This window comes from Parus major, chromosome 7, assembly GCF_001522545.3.
Source record: "Parus major isolate Abel chromosome 7, Parus_major1.1, whole genome shotgun sequence".
Taxonomy (NCBI): Eukaryota; Metazoa; Chordata; class Aves; order Passeriformes; family Paridae; genus Parus; species Parus major.
In genome coordinates this window covers 26,626,560-26,642,657 of record NC_031776.1, presented here as the reverse complement: position 1 = coordinate 26,642,657, position 16,098 = coordinate 26,626,560, and the positions used below count along the sequence as shown (strand labels likewise).

The window sequence follows — 16,098 nt, the reverse complement described above, 5'->3', positions numbered from 1 at the left end:
GTATAAATCAAACCAAGAGCCCTGCCCTGAGGAGATTGTATTCTACAAGATAGTCTTGCCTTTCATAGTTGGATTTTTTTAAAATGAAACTCAGAGTGAAATATGTTGAGAGGTAGAAAGAGCATATTTTTTGCCCTTAAAACATTTTCTTCTGAGTTATCTTGGAAAGTAGGCAGTGTCCTACACACTCTTACTGCTCATGAAAGTAAAACAGATATTGAGGCACCCTCAGTAGTGCTTGTATCTTTTGTCTAATTTTTCTGTCAGACCACCTTTTAGTAAAATGATATACATTGCATTAAAAACTGGGTATCAGGAGAGGGACTGCAACACAGATATGGGAACCAGTACAGAGGGTTTTGGTTGTTATTTTGTGAATTGAAAGTGATTTTTATGACTTGTATGCAGTCCTTAGGTAGGGAGCCCATCCGCTGCACAGACCTAGGTTACACACTGTTAAATAACGAGGCTTATCTGACATTTTTAGTTAATGATTTGATAGTAGTGGGAAGGAAACTACTACCTATGTTACTACAATGGAAAACAGCAAAAAAATAGTGATAGAGATTTGTAAAAGCTGTATGAGACTCTGTGAGAATTGCTGCAGTAACAAAACGAAAGTGGTAAAGAATGAGGAGCTGCTGCTGTACAACAGTGAAAGAATCGCATTTCTGTGCAGCTCTATGCAAGTTACACAAGATTAAATTGCAGCTCTGTCATTGTCATTCATGCAAGCTGCAGTAATTTTTCCTCAGTAGTGGTTATAGTAAAGTAATATATTTTTTTTTTAACACTGGATAAGTCTTTTTGAAGATGGCACAATTAGTGGCAGCGGGAAATGAAGATCTCTGATTAACTGCAATTAAAGTATACTGTGATGTGGGTTATCTTACAGACCTTCCAAGTGACCTGACCTTGAGCTGAAAGGCTGTATCAGTCAGCCTGACCAAAGCATGCTGGGAGAAAAACCCTGCTGGTAAACACTTTTTGTGTCTGCCAAGGAACACTGCAAAATGCTTTTGTCAGTCCCAAATGAAAAATAAGGGCACACAGCATTTTCGATGGATCATTGGCAGCATGCATGTGGTTCCATACCTCACTTTCTATGCATGACCACACTGGTTTGGTTATTGCTTTAGGGAAAGGGTAAGGTGACCAGGTCCATCTGCATAAATCTGTGGAGACAAAGGATACAGAAATACTTGATCTGCACATTTTCAACTCACACTTAGGAAGGGAGATGAAGCAAAGTTGATTAGCAAACTTGGGTGTGTTATCGAGTTACTGTGCTGAAGAACAGCAGTAGCTATTGGTCTGCCTTTGTCTCACAGCAAGTTCAAGGTAACAGCCATTCAATTAAACCTTAATGAAAAAGCAATAGTCTCAGACTTTACTTATGAGTTAGGTCATGAGAACCATTTTATTGACCAGAGTCAAGCTACCTAGTCAGATTCGTATCTCATGTTGCATTTAACCAGAGCTGAGAGAAACTGTGTTTTATTTTTACTGGTTCTATGCTCATGTAATATTTGGTTTTTCTTTTGTTGCTCTAGTTCCCCAGTTTGAAACCAGTTGTAGCTATGTGGAAGCTACACTTGAAGAGTTTTTGGCTTGGAGTTGTGGGCAGCCTTCTTGTCTCTCTGGACCATTCAGTTGTTATGATTACTCCAAATACTGGGCTTATGCTGACTACAAGTACATTGCTAGGATATTTGAAGACAAGCCAGAAATTTTCCAGGTAAAACATTAATATTATCTCTTCCTAGTTGAACTATTGCAAATTATCTAATGTAGCTTCTGAAACCTCTACTGCTATCCCTCTCTGCTCCTTTGGCCACTTACTTTAAAATTCTGAAATAAAAGCTATTGGCTCTCAGGCTAACTGAAATCTGCCAAGTAGGAGCCATCAAAATTCTGGGTCTCCTTATAAATTTAGAAACACCACCCCAAGTGACGAAAAAAGAGCTATCAGGTTGGCATCACTGTCCTTCCCATTTAGGCCAGATCCGCCTTGTGCCGAAATGGTGCCCAAATTAACAGCTCCACTCCAGAGGAAGGATTGATGGCATGTATTTCCTTGTAGTAACAAGGCTGTAACATGGCTTTGCTCCATATTTTGCCTTGCGGCTCATTTTTTTAAGCATCTCAGCTCCTTCCCTTAATATAATTAGATTAACTGTGAGGAGGAGAGATTCTGTGGAGGCAGTAAAATATAGGAAGTAACCTGCTCATGGAAGTACGTCATCTGTGGTAATTACCATACATAGTAGGACAACTACCCAAGGTAATTCCTTTCATTTTCTCTGCCTATCTCCTATTTCAATGTCTTGATTCATCTACATTCCTGCTACCTCTCCTTGGAAACTGTAAGAGGGCAAAATTAAGGATAGTTATACAAAAGATGTATTTCTTCAAAAGATACAAAGAAAGAGTAAGTAAAGCCTTATTCATTTCTATACTTTGAAAGGTGAAAATGGAATCATAATTCCCTGTAAAAACACTGAATCTCTGGGTTGACAACGAGTATGAACTGATAAGCCCCCTCAAATTAATTATTTCCTCAGAAAGCATTTCCCATACTTCTTATATGTATTTTATCCTTTTGTGCCTGTAAAATTGGTGGTTTTCAGTGATCAGTCTTTTTTCAGACTTTCTGTTGGGTCAGAACGTAAGGATTGAACACAGAGATCATCTTACCTTTCTTTCCCCTTCCCTTCCTGAGCACACTGAAACATAACCAGGATCACATAACCTTGGGCTGCTCATGTTGTCTGAACTAAATTGGGAATTCCAGGGATGTTTCAGGCTTCCCCAGATCTTTGCATAACTTTCTCTGTCTGTGGTCCTGTCTTGGTCTTCTCTTTGTACTGCCTCCAAAGGCAACATTTCCATGTGTCTTCCAGCACAAGCCAGTAGCAGCTCAGAAGCCCTGAATATCCTGCTGCTTCCTTCACACTTGAAGGAAACAACCATTTTTCTACCTCTTTCTTTCCCTTGCCCCCATTCAAGAACAAAGTTGAGGCTTCAGAAGTTGCATTTCTATGCAGGTGTCATGCCACAACCTGATCACCTGACCTAACACACAGCAGATTGTACTGCAGTTTTAGAATAGACATCCATAACGGTTATGCCTTGGATTTCTTTGAAAAGCAGAATCTGGGAAGGAAAAAATTGGTGGTGTTATGCAAGCAAATATGGTGTGTGTCATCTGCCATTTTCACAGGCATGGGAGAGAAATGCATCTATCAGTTCCACACTTGCATGGCTTTGGAAACACTGCTACACAATTCGTACCATTCAGAAGAGTTCTTTGTAGAAATTCTCTTCCATTCTTGTGTGAATTTGATGATAACTCCTTTTTTTCTTTCTAGATTTTATTTAGATTTACGTAAGGTTATTTGAAGGGGAGAAGAAGGCCAACTGCACTGTTATTTATAGTGATTAATAGGGCCATTTAGAAGTTGTTTGAAATTTAGATTGCACTGTTTATCATTTACAGTTGTGTGGGCTAAGGTAATGATTCCATTATTCTAATCTATGAGCAATATCTAGCATCTTACATTTTTTGTTCAGTTGATATTTCATTACAGAATTTGAGATATAAATCAGGAGCAAGATACATGCATGAAGTTTAAATAGAAATGAGACCTTTTAAAGTGACGTACGAGTACAGATTAACTTCATTATAAGCAGCAAATGAAATAAATATATATCACAAGTAATGTGCCATCTGTTATGGTTGGAACACCTTTTAGTGCATTTCTTCTTCCTGTGGCTTTTTATTGTAGAAAAGGAACCCAGTGTGACAAGATTTCAGTAATACTACCAGTTCCTTTTCAGTTCATTGGTTAAAAACTATTTTACCCATAATCGCTTCAACTACTTACTACAGCAGCAGCATTTTCAAAAAGTTCTTTTAAATCTAATATTGATTATGTGTGCTTTCTTTTCACTTAAATTGTAACAAAATATAAAAACTATTTAGGTGTGAGATTAAAGTGTAGAAATGGTGTTACGCTTAACTTTTTCACTGAAATAGTTGTATTGAATTTCAAATTTTATGCCTGCTGAAATCTATAGGAGCAACTTTTTCTTTTTGATCTTTTGCTGTCTTTGACAAATGTTTATATTACACTTCTGCACTTTTTTCAAATGATATCTTTAAAATCAATAACTCTGAAATTCAGAATCTTTAGCAATACCTAATTTTTGGAAAGGTTATCACTCATTTTGAGGGTTTCCTGATACAGAGTCATGGTAAAGTCATCCTTATAATGTCTAGCTGTAGTTTACCTCGTCCATAGATCTTAAAAAAGGATAGTCATCCACCTTTCTGCAAGCAGAAAGCTTACATACTTAAATTAGGACTCCTAGACTCCCATTTCTCTTTATAGACAGCAGAAAGAGAGAGGCTTTTCCAAGGCTTGATTGAGAGTGCTTTGAGTAGAGCAGGAGCCAAGCTTAAATTAGGTTCCTAAAGTTAGGTGATGTGAATGACCCCAAAGTGCTTTACTGAAATGGAACAAACACCATTATCTTCCTTTTCAAGATGGGAAAAATGAAACTCAGAGATGAAGCGATTTGCCCAAGACCATCAGAAAGCCAGAAATTTAATCTGTTTCCTAAGGCTCAGTCTGGGGCTCCAGCCAAAAGGTGCCAGTATCTCTGGCTGGTATTCCTCAAGTGCTTTCCAATAAAAACAAATGATCAGGCCCTGCAGGTGGCAGGGAGAGCTGTAGATACATTGGAAAGCTTTATCCAAGCTACACAGAACCATTCTGCAAAACCCTTGGATTGTCTGAAAAATACCTCACTGTGCCTCTTTCCAGCTGTTAGCCCCAGGGATTGGTTATAGGAGGATCAACGTTCTGGAAAGATCCAGGACTGTGTTCATAATAAATGCACACCTGTTCTGCCCTCTCTCACCCTGTCATCAAGTTGTTTTAAGTTCACTGTCTCTGCAGTTGCAAATGTGTCCATTAAATAATAAAAAACTTAACCTGGCATAACACTGGGTCACAGATGGGGTAAAGTCTGTGTTCCCAGACTACGTGGAGAAAGCTGAAATAGGAGCAAAGAGAAAGCAAAAATTCCACATATATTACCATTTTTTTCAAAAAGGAATAGGGATTTTTCTTTCCTTCTTTCCTTTCATTATCTTTTTAAATGCTATGTATAAGAATTTTTCTAAAAGCAATCCTGAGCTTGGGTGGATGGTTAAGGGTGGAGAAAGATAAAAAACAGTGTTTGAGAAGGAAAAGAAGCCCCATGTCGCCATGAGAATTTGGGCAACCCTTTTGTAGAGCAAAGGAGTAACTTGAGTGGTATGGAAGGTGGGGGTGAGAATTTTGGAGGAAGGGGAACGGACTATGCGTGCTCCAGAATCCTACCATGGAAAAACAGCTGCAGTGGATAAAGAGTGATAAGCAGTGGAAGGAGAAGACAGGAGACTCTCAGAAGTAAGGATAGGATGTGAATCAGTTCAACAGCTTACATAAATAAACCTTTTTGTTGCTGTAGGATGTAAGGTGGTCTGACTTTGGCTTTCCTGGAAGAAGTGGAAGAGAGAGCACGCTGTGGATTGGTTCTGAAGGAGCAAACACTCCCTGCCATTTGGACTCCTATGGCTGCAACTTAGTGTTGCAAGTACAAGGAAGGTAACAAGTGCACATACATACAGCAAATACAGGGGAGAGTTCTACCATTTTTGGACTCTACCAGTTTTGGACTCTTTGTATTAATTCTAGGTCCTGATTATTTTAGTTTTCTGAGTTCTCAATGATTGAAGAGCATTATAACTGCTCAGTAGGAAATGGACTTCTTTACTTTGTCTGGTTCATGGAGTTAACACAATTTTATTTTCTTGTCTGTGTGTCATATGGTCCAGTTACAAACACTTTAATCTTCCTAGTAATGAATTCAGGAATTTGGAATTAGGAGATAAAAGAGTTAAAAGTAAAAAGCCCCCAAACAAATTAGAAATAAACTACTTTAGACTTTTACAATATTGTCTGTGCAAGAGCCTCTAATAGCCTGCTAGAATTAATTTAAAAGGGGACCATCAGGATGGGAGAAGCCAGCTGTGAGCAAAGTTGAAAGGGACATTTGAGGCTCCAAACTCATTTGGGAGCTTGTGGCTGTTGCTGTATCTTTCTGCCTGTTTGCATGCATTCTTTTTTTTTTTTCCCCATTCTTTTTTTTCTCCTTTCCTTGCATATTGGCCTCAGGGTGGTTTTTTTTGGTTTTTGGGTTGTTATCTATTACTGCTAGAGTAGTGCTAGAGTAACTGAACAAGTAGCACACACTTTTTAAGTTTGATAGAGTGGAAAGAGTAATTTGCTAGGATGTTTTCAATGGGATTAATTACTCTGCTGTTTTACTCTGATCATGATGGTGGTGTGATTTAGGTGCAGGATTGGAATTCAGGCGTGTTGCCTTCTAGCTGGGCAGTGCCACATGCTGACTGGCTTTAAGGCCTGAGGTAAATGAATTTATCATCATCTTACCCCTAAGAAGAGTAGCTCTGTGTAGGGTTTTCATTCATGTTTGTAAACAGCCTTGAAGACCTTGGGTGGATGTGCAGCAGAGACACTCTAAAAGCCTCCCTTGGCACTGCTGTGCTGCAGCCAATCCTGTACACTTCTGATCACATCTGTGAGCATTGTGCATTGAAGTCCAGACACTTCATTGTATTCAGGAGCCAGAAATCTCAATGAAAACCATGAGACTTAAATGCCATAATCTTCTAAATATCCACTTAAATGCTGGGTGTGCTAAATAAGTACAGTGATGTTGCAGACACAATACCTGCCAAGCCTCCTCAATCTCTACCTTCAGATGTTGAACTCAAGCCAGAGTTTCAGCAGCAATTTTGTCCACCTTCCCAAGGCACTCCCCCTCAAGTAGACCAAAATCCTTGTTCGTCTCAGGGAAAGAAATCCAAAGCCTTTGCACAGCCTGAAAAGACAAAGTTGTTTTCATTTTCAGAACAAAGCCTTTAAATAGATTTCAAACTTTCACAAGCTTGTGAATCCTATGCTTCTTCAGAGCAGAAAGATTCCCTTTTGAGACTCACAAACAAGACAGGCTTCGTAACAGAATATAAGCTTATGCTAAACTTAAATAGATTTGCCTTTGCAGGAGAGCCAGGGACAACTCCTTAGCCCTTTGTTGCTATCTTGAATTTCCTCCTTGCATCCCTCAGGCTTCTTAATTTTTTGCTTTATGATATTGCTTTGTTGTGAGCCTGCAGGATTAACCCTGAGCCTCCTAACCTAGTCATTCTCTGCACCTCAGAGGATCTAGCTTGGAGGGCAAAGTAAAGTTGCAAAAAGGCTTGAGTTTCAGGAGAAGTGGTTTTATGCTTGCATCCAGCAGTTTCTTTGGTAATTACCAAGAAATATCAGCAGCCTATGGCACTTGCATCTGTGCTGGTCTCTGTAGTTCTGACTATCCTGCTATTCCTGTCTCCTGTTCCTATCCCTTCTGCTTTTGTGCCATTTGGTTGCTTTGCTCCCATTTTCAGATCTGTGACTTAGAACTGACAACCAGAAGCAGCAGACAAAATTCAAGAATCGAGTGCCAAGGGAAAAGACAAAGAAAAGCCCTTGCTAGAGTCCAAAACAAAGAGAAGAGCTACACAAGCTTTCCAGCTGTGCTGTAAAAGTCCTGCCTTTACTTTTCCATTGCTTAGTGGATTGGTCATGCTGTACTCTTTGTCTGGAACCTCTTAAATGTAATAAATTCTCTTTGTGTATTCCTCCTGGTTATTTCTATCACCCAGAGTACTGCCATATAAAACTTCTATTTCTAAATACCATATGTACATATAATTAAGCTATTTAATTTATGATACCCATAAAACTGGCACCACCAGTTCTAGTATTTTTTTTTTTTTCTCTTTGATCTGGTCTATGTAAGTGAAATAGAAACATTAGCTCCAAAGTGTGGTCTCAGCTCTGCTTGGCCTTGCACTGTGGTGCATTCATGTGCTTCTTTGGGTATGTAGAGAGCAACCTAGCACAAGTGCCCTTATGAGCAAAACAACCCTGTCCTGCTCCATCTGGCATTTAGTTACACCAGTATGTTCTTAAATGCACAACCAGCTACATTTTCATTATGTGGTAGTGATAACACAAAAAAATACAGATGTTTAAGGATGGTTATGTCTATGGATGTATCTGGTTTTATTTATTTTTATTTATGCCATCATTTTATTTTGGCCATCTTTGGCATAGGAACGTCAAGGTGATTTTTACTAAGAATGGGGGGTTCACAACTAACAGCCATGTAAGAACTGCAGGAAACAGAAGATAATGTTTATACCCTTCTACTGTTGTGCCATCCTAAACACACAATGCCCTCCCTTCAAAACAAATACAGATTTGGAAAGGTTTTTATTCAGTGAACAAAAATACATTGTCTGTAACAAAACTATTTCGTTTATAGAGCAGTTTTTAATGCTCTGAGCATCTGTAAATGCTGCATGTAAAAAGGAAGAAGAAACCAGATGGGAGAGGTTTTTTAAATTTTATTTTATCTGCCTTTAAAAATGATTGGTGAGAAGCTATAAATCTTTTCAGTTAAAAAATTAAAAAGTGGAATATTTTAAAAACACTTTCAGGAGACAGTCTGTAAGCACTGGCTGTGTTCTCACTGCGTAGGAGATTCACACAGCGAGGCAGATTTATGTTTTATTGAAAACCTTGCTACTGCCTTTAGTTCTTTGCTGCAAGAGACATGCACTGAATACATTTTTATCTTCTGTCTATTTTCAGGAAGAGATGGCACCTCTTTCCACCTGGTGACACCAGTTTCCTTTATCCTACCAGGATCCCTTATGAGGAATCCAGCATATTCAGCAAAGTCAACATTGCCAACCCTGATCTGAAACGCTTTCCCAAGTTTAGGAACTCAACAGCCCATGTTGTTACACTCAGTCCAGGGCAGGTACCACTTACATACAAGCTTTATATTATGCAATATTCTATTTAACTGGCTAATTAAGGAAATGTTCACAAATTGACTGTAGAACGTCCCTCTTCCTTCACTCTGCATTCAGACTTTATAGATTTCTCTCAGCACAGGAACTTTCTTTGCTGACAGTTACTTGCTTAGACTTTTTTGTACAAAAACTGCAGACATTTGGAGAGCTAGTTCAATCAGCTGCCTGATTCCATACAACCACCTTTCTTACAACCACCTCAAATCTGTCTACTTCAGAACTTTATTGAACTGTGACCTGTCTCCTCTGACCAGCAGTTATGTTCCATAAAATGCATTTGGTTAATGAGTATACAGAGCTAGCAAAGGAAGTCATATTTTGGCAGTGAATTGCCTTCACATGTTGCTTTAATAAATACTTTAATGATTATACTTGCATTTAGAGTGCACACTATTCACAGATTTCATGGTGCTTTACAGGGCGGTGAGAATGTTTTTAATCCTGCTTTACTGAGAATGTTCAGCTCTAAGTGCCAGGCTTACAGTCACACAGGCAGGCAGCAGCAGTGTGAGAGTAGGGCTCAGGACTCTTGATTCCCAGTCTTCTGCTGTAAATAGTGTCCTTCTTTATTTAATCAACAAGGTCTGTATTTGGAGTCTGAATTACCCTTTTTCATTTGTTCAGCCATGCATGTCCTTGTAACGCACTGCTGCGCATCTCAAACTGTCAGGCCTTTCCAAAGGAATTTTGCAATGGTCATTGCTCAGACAGTGGAGTTGCTGCTTCTGGAGCCCTTTTGCCATTCTCCTACCAGATATTGTCACCTCTTTTGACCTGCCAGCTCAACAACTTGTATGAGTATTCCCCTGTCCCTAAATGGCAAACCCAACTGCTTCCAACAATGTAAAGAACTGTATTTTTGCTAATCAAGTTAATTTTGAGGAGGCAGAGTGGGGCAGGACGGTAGCTTCCAACAAAAGGATGATACCCATCAACTGGAAGTGTATGCTCCGCAGTTGGTACAAAAGCAAGTGGGGAATCTATGATCAGCCTTTTCTGTTTGCAGGACATTAGCTCATACTTGTACTCCTAAAGCAAATCATTAGTTTCACATTCAGCACTTCGTAAGGTTGCAGCAATCAGTAATTTAAAGCACAAAGAACAAATTTTACTATGATAAAAATGCCACATCCATTCAGCACTGCGTTATCCCTGATCCCCAATACTATTTGAATTTATAATCTCCTTTGCAATGATCAAGTGTACTAGTGAACCTTTAATATGATCTTAATTTTAATTAGGCTTAAAACAATTAAAAATTAATCTTGCTAGGAATAAAGATCTTGAGCCAGCTCAGTAATACAATTTGTCTGCATTGCCATGAACAAGATACCATTTGGATTTCTTAGTGGGGAAAGTAATGTTGAAGCAATGATGGAGCAGTGAGGTATTTCTTTCATCCATTTTATCAGTGCCTTCTATGTGGTGCTGGCCAGCATCTCATCCAGCTTTTGGGGCAGGTGGCTGGGAACTGCTGCCATTTGATGTTGAGGATAAGAATGACCTAGAAGAACTCCTTTATTAACAAGGGAGAGGATTCCTAAATAATGTCTTGATATGTGCTAACAGTGGTTTTCACATAGAATTAGCCCAATTACTGCAGAATTTGTTGGCGTCTTTATTTTGTGATAATATGTAGCATCTCCACTCATTCCCAGAGGGTATGCAGAACATTTTGGATTATTGTAACAATAAAAGGCTGAAAAAATGAAGACAAAGGTGTTCTTAGGTATTCAGGAAAGCAGCTGCATGTAGGGTGAGTGCAGCTTTGAATATCAAAAACTTAATGTGTCTAATGCCACCTTCTGGTCAATGTTTGCTACCAGCCATTTTTCTACACCCCTTCTGCTTGAAAGCAGAATTCCTTTATATAACATTGTGCCAGTGTACAGAGTGTACTTCAGTTACATCTTTTGTGCCCTTCCACTGCACTGTTCAGAGGTGAACCTCTGATATGAATTTTGGTAGTTGACTGAGACTTAAGGTTTTATAAGGTCTCATCCTGTACCTGACCATTGGCTGTCAGCTGCATTTTGACAGACATAACTTCTGGTTATACATTAGTGATCTGTTCTGAAATAAATTATGAAAACATTTAGATCTCAAGTTTACTCAAATAGGCAGCTGAGTAGTTAAAGGGCTTGCAGCAGTACATTACTATATCCACTATATCCATGAAGTTACAAGCTCAAGTTGTGTCACACAACTTGAATAAGGGGTTCCTTATAAACGTTTGGACCTGGTCACCTATGTGATGATTGCAAAGCTGAGTGTGGAGTAGCATTTCTAGTAACACCTTGATTATTTTCTCAAATATACAAATACTCCCTAAAAGACCAGAAATTACACAAAATATATCTGTTCCAGTATCTTCTACCCATGCTCTGGGCCAAGTGTTAAGAGAGTTAGGGATCTGTCACCCTCAGTTTAAATCCTGTTCAAGACAGGTGTCCTATCTGCCATCAGTGACACCTGGCACCTCAACAAGGTGGTTTATCTTTCCTGTCTTACACAATTACAGTCCTGCAGGAACATTCATCCCACCTTGTCCTTCAGCACAGGCTATAGAAGGAGCCTACGCACTTAGGTACTTAACTTTTTTTGATGATTAAAAATAGGAGAGGTGAATACCACCTGAAAAGGCTACAAAAAACTGAGATGCTGTACAGGGATAAAATCATTGATCATTCTTTCCTGTGCCCCACTTCTCACTGACTTCTGGCTTCCTTCCTGCTCACTAATGTAATTGCTCTTAATCCATCTCCCTGTTAATCCATATCCACATAACTAGACAATGGTAGAGAGACTAAAAAGTGCATCTGAGTTTATCTGAGGATATGAAGAGCAAGCAGCTGCCACTCTGGGCTCCCATGAGCAATCCCCTTCCCCTTCTTGCTACACCAGACAGGTGCTGTTAGAGGCCGTGCTTGCCTGCCCTGTGGCCTGGCCCTGTGCCCCAGTGCTGCCTGGAGCCAGAGGAGCTGCTGTGCAGAAGTGCAGGGAAAAGCCTAACTCAGGTAGTCTAAGAGGCACATTGAGAAGGATGTCCTCCCTTCAGCCTTGAAAAATATTTTCATTGGATGGGAAAAAATGATTTTAGAAAAAGATGAACATTACTGCTTACTGGTTCTCACCATGGTCTGCTGCTCAGAAGCTCCTCTCCCCTGCTGCTGCTTACCTGCTTTCTCAAAGTCAAGAAACACATTTGTGTGGCCACAAGTACAGTTGTCACTCAGTTCCTGTGTTTAGCTGTAGGATTTTCTCTTTCTGTGCTTCTGCTGCAGAATCTAACACACCATGGGATCCTGCTCAGCAGCAGAGCTCCCAACAGCACAGAAAACTTCTAACCTAACCCTGAGCAAGAAGAAATCTTCATGAAGTCAGGGAGGGATTTCCCTGTGTGCTGTCTTTAAAAGAAAGGGTGTGAGTATGCCAGATTGGGCTTAAAGTGGGGAACAGCAGAACACACAGTCCAGATAGCCAAGAAAAATATAGTTGATACCAAAGAAAAGTGTTTTAGGAAGTCAAGAAATGCAGTAATTCGAAGGTAGTGTAATGTTCAAAGTATACAAAAGACTTTTTAAAAAGGGTTACAGTAAAACAACCTACTTTTGTTGGAGAAGAGTTTATGTGATTTTGCTAAAAGAGTTCAGAGTTGGCCCCAGCATTATGCATAGTAGATGGTTGATAATTCTGTTCTGGGGATGGAATAAAGAGTTTTCACATGGAGACTGCAGAGCTGGCCCCAACTCACCCCATAGAGAACGCAGACAGCCCAACCCAGCCTCAAGACATCACAACTATCATCTATCTCAGAAGAAGCAAAAGAGTCCAGGAGCTGAATTTATGCTAGGATTGGTGATAAAAGTACTGCTCAATCTGCAACACATATGGAGAACCCCATGAATGCCTCAAAAGCGAGGCAAACCAAAGGCCAAAGCTGCAAGTTCCAGACTCTGCTTCTCCAGCCCTCCCCTGAATTTCCCTCATTCTCTCACCTGGGTCAGTGTGGGTATGGCCTGATACAGCCCTCCCTCCCTCCCTCCTTCTTCACTGTGCCTTTCCCCATGGGTGTGCTCATATTTCCGACCCCAGTGGCCCTTCAGCTCCATTTCTGTAGACAGGAAGACTCCAGGAGGGAGGCAGGATGAGAAGCACCTTCCAAGCACCAGGACAGGTGGGCAGCAGCTGGGATGAGGCATAGGCTGGGGCAGCAGCACTCACACAGAGTCCTCAGAAGGTGTTCCCACAGAACTGACTATGCCTGCACCTACTTCATTTTATTTTTCATTGCCATGGTTGCAAACACTTCTGGGATTTCCTTGGGTTCCCCTGTGCCCCCATATCTTTATTTTCCCATCACTGGCTTCCTTTTTGTGTGCATTTACCTAAATATCTTTTTCTAATGAGCAGAAATTTCTTGGTATAATATTTCACTTCAGGATATGCTCTCTTTTTGAAGCAATTCCACCTTTGCCCTACCTTTGCACTGTATCAAGTTAATCATGTCCGCTGAGAATTCAAACCTGCTCTGTTCTTTGTGCTGTACAAGTCTTCAGCATTGCTCCACTTGCTCTCCCAACTGTTCCTTTGGTTTCTTTCCTCCCATTACAGCATCTCATTTTATCTTTTCTGGGACTTCTGTCCTACTTTAACTTCATTTGCTATATTTGGCTGTCACTAGCCTAAATATTAAAATTATCTGATTGGTTACTGTTTAGATCAGTATCTTCCTAGCACTAATAAAGTTAGATAAGTTCTGCAGAAAGCAGGCTAGCACAAGATAATCTCTGAGCTTGGAGTAGTTCTGTCTTGCTCTTGGACTTTACATTTTCCTGTAAAATGTGTGCTGCATTTGTGTGTGTTGTTTTACTGTGGCTTACTTTCACATTTCCTATATGAACGTAGCTAAATCTGTGTCCCATATTCATAAACATATGGAAGTCAGCTTTATTTAAATGTGGAATTGATCATTAGAGGTGGCAGTGGTGGGTTTTTTGTTTGTTTTCATTTTATTGTGCATGTATTTGCTTCTAATCTGAAAACCTAGAAGAATACTAGTTTGTAAACATAGAAGAATCATACCTCTTCTGTGTTCTTGGGTTTTTGGGTTCTTTGGTCTTGTTAGTTCTGCTCTCTTGCCAGCAGTATTTTTTGGTTTTAATTACGTTTTTCCATTTCTTCATCTTCCCTGAAGTTTTAATCCTTTTGCTTTTTGATAATTTAAATTTTTCTTGTTGTATAAATCCTTATTTTAATAAGCATAAGCATGTTAAACAATAAAAGAGGGAGAGCAAGTGTCTTTGTGGACCCTCCTTTGCCTATTTGAGTCATAGCTATAAACTGCATCAGCAGTGTCAGCTGCAGAAAGACACACCTTTGCAGTTATTACCCTTAACCTGCTGGCAAGGGAAATCTGATTGGTCTCTAAAGGACCAAATTCCTCCTCTTTGGTTTGAAAACACAGGACAAGTTGGGGGGATTGCATTTTCCTTCTGGCTGTACCTCCTCTCTCCAAAGCGTTTCTGTCTCCATTTTGCATGTGAGTTATGAGGAGCCAGCATGTTCCAGGCTTAATTTCCTTCTTGGTTTTCCAGGCAGCATCTCTTACCGAAATATTTATACCCTTCTCTTAATTTATTTCTTGCTCCTGTTCCCTTGCTACATAGTCCCTCTGCACCAATTCCCCAGTGTCTTCATCCACTTCTCCAGCATGTTGGAATCTCACTGTTCCCACACAAGTCTCTCAGGAAGGATCCCATTGTTGCAAACAGCTGCTTATGGGAGCTCTGCTTGCTTCTGCTGTAAAACAAAGTTTTCCAGGGTTCATCATTACACCCAGTCACTTGGAGAGCACCCAGATTCTTTAGCAGAGTTCAGTGAGATCCCCTATAGAGCAGATGAGCATTTGGGGAGGGGTGGGGAGTATATGATTTTGCAGTCAGTGAAACTGGCAAACACTTCCTTATAGATAAAATCATTGCTGCTAATGCAACTGCACTGTTCATTTAAAGTGGATGTTTCCTTGATAAAAACAAAACTCTGAAACTTGTTCAGAATAGAAAACATGTTTTGGCTACAATCTGTAGGGTTTCATCCACTTATAATGTCAGGACTAACCAGTGATATTTTTAAAATAATGACCCTCCACTGACTGGCTTCCCTTTCTGTTCTGTATGCTGTACCAGATTAAAGAGTAATGTCCAAATGATTTTGACCTTTGGAGAGCCAGTGATTTTTTTGTTTAAATTGAAGCCTATGGAGAACGTCTTGTCATCTGGCCCAAAAAATGAGAGTGTTCCAAGTGTCCTGTGTTTGCAGGGCTGGTGCCATAGTTTCCTGCACAGACATTTTCTCATTAGCTGTGTTTTGATATAATGAAGCACAGGGCTATCTGGGTAACAGAACATTCTTCAAAGTAATTTGTGTCTACCAAGAGAATGAATTGTCTGCAATTCAGATACAGATCATTGCTTTACTTTCCCCATTGTGAAGTGTATATTTTTATCTCTCTCTGACCATTTTTATAACTTGTCAAAAAATATTTTTTATGCTTTCCTTGATAGTTCCATGTTAATCTAATGTTCAGTAATCTGCAAAGCTTGTCCTCTATCATCAAAACAACATCAGTGTCTTGTACCATGAAAACCATGGGTTGGAATCAATTTTATGTCACAGCTATTATCCTGATATTGTTGTAAAGCTCTGATCTAAACTAGATTGTTCTAGAAATCATGACATTTCTCTTAAAAGCCTGTCTACTAAAAGTGACAAATTTAATACTGGTGATTATTTACCAGAATTAAAGCTACATTTTGTCACCTAGTCATCTAGACGAGCATAGGGATGCCTGCTTTTTGGGGAAACCAGCTGGCAGTTCTAAAGGAACTGGGAAGTCTGCTCAGTTGGAGAGTCTACAAAAGAATTCCTGCTTGGCTGAGGCTCTATCTGAAGCCCTGATATACTGCTGCAACTCCTCTGTAGTGCTGGACTTTGCTCACCTACAGCAGTTAAAGGTTATAGTCCTGCTTGGGACTATATGGGAAGGAGTTTGGATGAAAGACAAGAAAGAAAGTCCTGGATCATGTCCTTTT

General features: G+C 39.8%; 1 protein-coding gene across 1 annotated transcript in view; it reads left to right on the top strand.

The window, feature by feature from the left end:
- Positions 1-16,098, top strand: part of HSPBAP1 (HSPB1 associated protein 1) — a 40,364-nt gene that overhangs the window by 16,458 nt on the left and 7,808 nt on the right. Inside the window, exons 3-5 of the mRNA XM_015634674.3 lie at positions 1,554-1,738; positions 5,521-5,657; positions 8,778-8,949. Of these exons, the coding sequence (XP_015490160.1) occupies positions 1,554-1,738; positions 5,521-5,657; positions 8,778-8,949 (494 nt within the window). The remainder of the gene's footprint in view (positions 1-1,553; positions 1,739-5,520; positions 5,658-8,777; positions 8,950-16,098) is intronic.